The sequence below is a fragment of the Ceratina calcarata genome, unplaced genomic scaffold (assembly GCF_001652005.2).
Source record: "Ceratina calcarata isolate Rehan_Ccalc_2016 unplaced genomic scaffold, ASM165200v1 scaffold435.2, whole genome shotgun sequence".
Lineage (NCBI taxonomy): Eukaryota > Metazoa > Arthropoda > Insecta > Hymenoptera > Apidae > Ceratina > Ceratina calcarata.
This window is the reverse complement of record NW_017167275.1, coordinates 156,877-163,655: the sequence shown is the minus strand read 5'-3', so window position 1 is coordinate 163,655 and position 6,779 is coordinate 156,877. Positions and strand designations below refer to the sequence as shown.

Below are 6,779 nucleotides of genomic sequence, written 5' to 3'. Positions count from 1 at the left end.
AATAAATTATATATATACATATATATATATATGTATATATAGTCAAAGGTGAGGATTGACCAACTCGTAAATATTTGGCACGATTGAGCGATCAGAAACGGTGTACGAGCTTAGCCGAATTTTGCCGAATCGATCCGAACTCGATATGCTGGGATAGTTACACGCTTCTAATCGATTTCTTTAGACGGAGTTCAGGCGAAACCAATTTCAATAAACTATAGCTGAAAATTTATAATAGACTTTGTAAGCAGATCCATCTATCGTTCATTAGGCAGTCACGTGTTTGTAGATAATACCATTTCTGTAACGAAACTAAAAAAATCTATATTGTCGACGCGTGTTAGAAAAATCACGTGACTACCCTAGCCCCTTAACCATTGACACTAGCGGAATCTTTTTACGCAGAAATTGTAGATCTCGTCGTCCCCTACAAAATGAGCCTACAAACCTACCTAGGGACGGAATTCTTTGGACTTGTTACTTCTTCTTTTCAGGCGTTCTTCGCAGATTCCCAGGATCCGCGAGACGATTGCTCCCGATGGATTTCTCGCATCAGCGGTAAGCTCGCCAATCGTCGTTTGTCAATCATAATCGTCTGATCGGCTGTCATCGAGTACGTACCGCGCGTAGCTGTCCAACGATGTTGCCAGTGAGCCAGGTAAAGAAAACGAACGATGAAAGTCGTATTATAATAGTGAATTTTAATAACGATGAAAATTATGTACATATTTACAATTATCTCGTTAAACGTTTAAGTTTTATTACGACATGTATCGGGATGTTGAAACGCTACTACGTAGAAACACACGTTCAGCTTTTTAATTTTTCTTTCATATTGAGTGTGCGCTACGCCACACGGTACATGTATCCATCTACGTATGTTTCGACACGATACGCGGACGGGTACACGTTCGATTCCTTTTCTCTTTCGTGCTGGAACACGCTCGAAATTGAGTCGAAGGAACGAAGAAAGAAAATAGACGATATCTGCGAAGGTACGCGTTCAACTTCGTTGTCACTGTTCTCGAACATTTGCGCGAGAGATGGCGATCGTAATAACAGTTAAGTAATAGAATTTCTGTAATAAACAACAATGAAGATGGTCAACGATATTAAATGAACGGTATGTCTTGCGAAATTGTCTGGCGAGGGAAGACAATTAACTGAACTGACTACTGAGTATGTACATAACGGAGTGCGATACAATCGGCTGATCGTGAGATCGAATCGAGTACAGTACGTACGCGTTGCTACGCTCAGCGACGACTTGCCAATTTCGAACAATTTCTCTCTGTCAGACGTACTGTGATATCGGGCCGTTTACCAATTTCGCAAGGAAGACGAAAAGACAGTGGTGAAAGCGAAACGAACAGGCGATTCGTACCGGACGCAATACGCGATCGAATCGTGCGAATTACTTATGAATATGGAACGTGCGAAAGCGAAGACATTTCTGGTTGGAACGTCGCGCGACGCGCTTATAATATCACGTAATTTCGACGATATGCCGTACGTGGACTTAACGATTTTCAATTCCTCGTTGTCGCGGAACAATTTTCGCGGGAAAATTAGAAAAACGATGACCGACGCGTCGCGACGGGAGAAAACGTTTTCCGCGGACGACTTCCGCTGTTTTCCCTGTTCTGAACGGCACGGAAATGATATGCGACACGATGACGATAGAAGATTTTCGTTTACAAAACGGTAGTAAAAATAATGCGTATCGATGCGTCGTCGTGGGAAAGCAACAAGAACGTCGCCCGTCGCCGACGAGACGTTTGGACGATCCAACGTACACGCGCGTACCACAGACACACACGTCACACGTACTCCGATACACATACGCACAGACACGCGGAGAGACGGATTTATGGTTCCTTTATACCTTACTGCACGTCGATTCTTCCTCTCCTTCCTTGCCTTTCGTCGGAAACGCGTGCGCGCCGTTTCGTGTCGTTTGAATCGTTTTATTCTCTGCCTTTGGTAATTCCACGGATATGTCTTAAACGAAACTTGACGCGAGAGTACATTTAGAGCCTAGAACATATGTATTTCGATTCGTCGCCAGTGGAAGATCCACGGACGGACGCTCGTCGAAACTCGTCGAAACTCGTCGATGGTACGCGTTTCGCCGAGTACTCAGCTCGCGGAGGAAACGTTCGTCTTCGAACGGCCTACCAAGAGGTTTGTAGAACGATTCGGTGGATCTGACACTGTTCGATCGTCAAAGACGTCCATCCTTACCGTTATCACGTTTATCGATATGATATTTAATTAAGATTACGCGGCTTAAGAATTAGTATTAGATACGATGGGAACGATTTCCTAACGTACATACTCGTCGTTACGCTCTCGAGAAGGAACGCGGACAGAGGTGTCGTCGTCGTCGTCGTCGTCATTATCGAGTCAGGGCGACGATGCCTGCGATCAGGGCGAATGTGAGCCGGTCGAGCGTCGCGGCAGGCCGACTTGCTGCAACCAAACGAAAGATCGACTCGGGTCAGTGAACGTCCTCCTTCCGGTGTCGAACACGAGTGGCCGTCAGTGGCCTTTTCACAGCGACGGACGGCCACCACGGTCGAGTCGTACGCATTTCGTTACCACTGATCAGATCGTTCCGAGTACGACTCTGCGCCCTGGTCTCGCGGCTCTCCATCACCGGAGCCTTGAGGATCCTCTCGTCCCCTTCGACGCTCTCCTCGTTGCTCTGAAGGTAGACGGTGGCTATCGTCGCCAGACATTTCAGCTTCATATCGCCCCGTTTAAAGTGTTTGTTCGCGACGCGGAACTCGAGTCCAAGCACCGCGGTCTCGAGTCCCTTCTCGTCGACCGCGGTGATGTGCGGTCCCTTCAGGTACTTGGCGTCCGCCTGAAATCGCCGGTCGATCGAGTTCGAACGGAAGCGGCTAGGCACGTTCTCAGGTTCATCCGGTACTTACCGGGTCGCCGTTGATGAACCAAGTCAACAGGGCAGCCGGCTTGGAGGGCGCGGACGTGCAGTTCATGCGAACGACCTCCCCTACCTGGTAGCGGGATCGACGACCGGTTATCCGCGGGCCCTCGTCGGGAAGAACTGTGAACCGAGACATCGATTTCGTCGAGACACCGATCACGTCGCCTCCGCGCGCCGTTTCTCTTACCTACTACCATCATGTCCGCGTGATCCGACACCGTCTGAAACGCGGGTGCCTCCGCGGACACCTCGCACCTGTACCTGCCCGAACTGGTCAGGTTGACGTTGCTCAGTACCACCGATCTCTCCGTGGAATTGCGTATCTGGAACCGAAGATGGAACACCGTGACGCGGCGCGTTCTCCGTGATAACGTACCGTAGATACTCACGTTCACGTTTACGCCGGGCACGCGAAACGTCTGTACCGCGGGCACGTCCCTGGGCACGTAACGATAAAACTCGTGCCCGTCCTTGTACCATTTCACCGAGTACAACGTCTCTTTGTCCAAGTTGAAGTTGCACTGCATTCGAACCGTCTCGTTGAGAACGACGTGCTGCGGTATCTGTAGGGCCGTCATGCGAAGGGCTGCGATACCTTGAAAAGAAAACCGGCAACAATCTAGGCGTCTGGCAACAGTTGGATCGCGAACCTCTCGGAACGGAGAATTTACGTACGAACCGAGGAGACGACCGATTTACGGCCGCGGTCAGTCGGCCCAACCCCTTCCACGGAGAGACGGAAACTATCGGGAACGAAATCGTTGGTCGGAGAATCGACAATTTTTATCGTATCGTATCGTATCGTATCGACGAGCACAAATATCGAACCAACACGAGGAACAACGAATCGAACAAAGAAATAAAATAGACGAGAGCGTCTCGTGCGTGGAGCATTAAAACCGTATCGAGCGGGGAACGAGCTTCCTCTCATTTTCCGTTATTCCTATTTCCGGGTTTGATCGCTGTCCGCAACGCTGCCAATTCACTCAACACCACTCGAATCGGTGGTTGCAATTTTACGAGTGGCCTTAATCAAGTTCCTCGAGTACGCGTTCCGGTACCCTATGCCGATACGCGATCAACACCGTCCCACCGATATTTTCGCGTCGACGTCGCGGAACCTCCGACGTATTAAATCGCGGTATTTCCGGACGACTTCTCGTTCGACGCGGCGGTTCTCCCGTTCGAGCTCGTACGGCGTAGAACGGAAGGAATCCGACGATGAAAATCAATAACCGTCGCACGCTCCAACCTACCGAAAATGGATCGAAACTCGAGACAGAACGACGGATAGAAACAGCAGCTGTCTTCGGATCGTCCTGCTGCCTTTGTTCGTCGACGAAAGGGACGAACGACTCACCGATCGAGAACGTTCTCTTCGACGAACAGACAGATCGGCTCGATTTCCTCGATTCGAGAGTGCCGATCGAAGGCGTCCAAGCTAGTTAGTAGACCCCGGTACCGGTCACAGGCTCGGAAGCACTCTTGATCGGACGCGAGGAGCAGTTTTTCCGCGCTACGGTCAACGATCGAGACTCGAATTTATGGGTCATTGAACGCGGTGAGGCCGCGGGCAACTTTCATCCGGCGCCGGAATTTATCCACATTTCGGGAATCTTATTTCTATTCTGGACAAACCGAATTCCATCTAAACGTTTAATTCGCTCGGTCACCGTGTCACTGGCCGCCGCGCCATCCGCGACCGAGCAGATTTTCGTCCCATTTCGACCACCGTTCGAGCGACGATCCTCGTTCAGCCGAACATTTACCAGACTCGTTGATCGAACGAGACGTTTGCCGCCGTCGTCGCGTAAAACTGAAAACCGGTCCGAAATTACGAGTACGTTCCACGCGGAAATCGACGGGGAAATCGACGTGATCCCGGAGCCTCGTTGGCCGCGCGTAGAGCAAACGTAGAAACGATGCGACCGTCGACCGTGGAGTCGCGTGGAGCACCGAATATCGTCTCGACGTTCACCACCGACGACTTCCGTGGACGCTCGCCCGGAAACGAACGTCGTTGGATCGTGGACCTGGATCGACGTGACTCGATCTAGAATTATGTAAAGTCCGAGTTCTGTGTCTCGTTCGACGGAACGAAGAAAGTCGCGACCGAAACAAGGAAATGGTAACGCGAAATCGTTGACGATCTTCGGACACCACCTTTGGTCGCACGGAACAAGGAACTGCCTACCTGAGAACGAGTTGAGCGCGAACGCGAACAGAGCGACGATCCTGCAGAGGAAGGCGTCGTGGTTCACGGGAAACGGCATCCTCTGGCCGGCCTGCGAGCCACCGGACCCCATACACCCCATGGACCGTTCACTGGAAAAATCTCCGTCACTGACCGGCCATTCCACCAGTTCTCGACACTGTTCACACGCACGCGACGCGAAAATAGAATCGATCCGTCCGATACGACGGCCGAGGAGGAGAAGGCAAGACGAGAAAACGGAACGGAGCGGAACGGAAGAGAACAGAGCGGAGAAAGAGGGAGAGAGAGAGAGAGAGAGAGTGAGGAAGGAAGGAAGGATCAAGCGACGGAGCGGAGCTTAGGACGCGAACGAGCGACCTTCGGTCATGATCAGCGCTGGTCAGCAGGTGTCGGAGCGGCACATTATTTTGCACGTTTCGCGCGGACTAATTGAAAATCTATACCGAGACCGGAGAGAGGACGGTCGTCGCTACTGCGGCATCGGGGCCGCGCACCAGCAGGAACCAGGAGGTGCCGGTGCGTCGCTGCCAGTGCCGCTGCTGCTCGCTGCCACCGTGGCGACGACCGGGGTGGTAGAGGCGGTACCGTGGTAGCGACAGAGAGGTTCCCGGAGACGCCGGAATCCGGGGCTGGGTGTAGCGGCCGATGGGGCCACCGCGAGAGGAAACGAGCGACGAGAACTGGTTCGACGAGGACGGTGGCGACCTTTGGGTCGCGAGCGGGCGACGCGTCCTTCGTCCGACGGAGAACGGAGACGGCGCGAGGTTCCTGGGCGACTGCGCCGTCGGCCGAGTCGATGATCGCTGCAAAATCCTTCCGTCTCGCTCCGGCACTGCGCGCTGCGCTCCACGCGCACCGACCGTTCGCCCCTTTTCGTCGCGTCGTCCGTGTCTGCGCGAGGGTGCCCACCAAATTGGGGGGGAATATACGCGCGGCCTACCGTACTGCTCGCCGACCCGCACCCGATGCTTCGCGGATTTTCGCAGCCGATTCGTCGCTCTTCCCTCTGAACCCGTCGCGTTCGGCTCCACCGGGTCCAGGGACTCGACCGAGGGATCGCTCCGAGATCACCGACGCTGATTCTCTGAGCGGAGACGATCGCGAAACGATGATTCCATTCTCGGCGCGTCCGGCTCCACGCGGACCTGTTCCACTTACGCGCGGCGCTCTCACCTGCGTCGCGGCACGCCAATTGTCAAATTCAATTTACTTGGAGCTTCGGCCCCATGTATCGTTGACCCGGTTTCACGTCAAGAACGCCTGGCCCCTTGCGTACGTTCCGCGACGACGACACCTCTCGGACCCGTCGCGTTCGGCCGCAAAGATCGGTATCGGTGCGGGACGATCGCCAACAGCCGACTTCCGCGCCGTCGCCTCGTTAATCCGTCGTTTTTCTCGCATCGTTGCCGGCCGCCGCGACCCGAAAGAAGGTCAAGTGTGCCGGGGGGAGAGATGATCGAGACCCGAGCGAGCGAGCGAGCGAGCGAGCGCATAATTTTCCCGCGGTAACTGCCCGCGGCTAAATACGTGCCTCCTCGACCGAACGCTTTGTCTTTGGTCGCGACCGTCTTCGTTCGATCTGTCGAGACCGACGAGTCAGCGCTCGGTAAT

At 53.3% G+C, this 6,779-nt stretch overlaps 1 protein-coding gene across 1 annotated transcript in view; it reads right to left on the bottom strand.

Annotated features, from left to right (window-relative positions):
- The window catches only part of LOC108626930 (uncharacterized), a 9,361-nt gene extending 3,364 nt beyond the window's left edge, over positions 1-5,997 (bottom strand). Inside the window, exons 1-6 of the mRNA XM_018027884.2 lie at positions 5,148-5,997; positions 3,629-5,006; positions 3,343-3,548; positions 3,141-3,276; positions 2,940-3,073; positions 2,602-2,869 (exon numbers count right to left, since the gene is read on the bottom strand). Of these exons, the coding sequence (XP_017883373.1) occupies positions 2,602-2,869; positions 2,940-3,073; positions 3,141-3,276; positions 3,343-3,548; positions 3,629-3,884 (1,000 nt within the window). The 5' untranslated portion in view covers positions 3,885-5,006; positions 5,148-5,997. The remainder of the gene's footprint in view (positions 1-2,601; positions 2,870-2,939; positions 3,074-3,140; positions 3,277-3,342; positions 3,549-3,628; positions 5,007-5,147) is intronic.
- Positions 5,998-6,779: the final 782 nt, after the last annotated feature.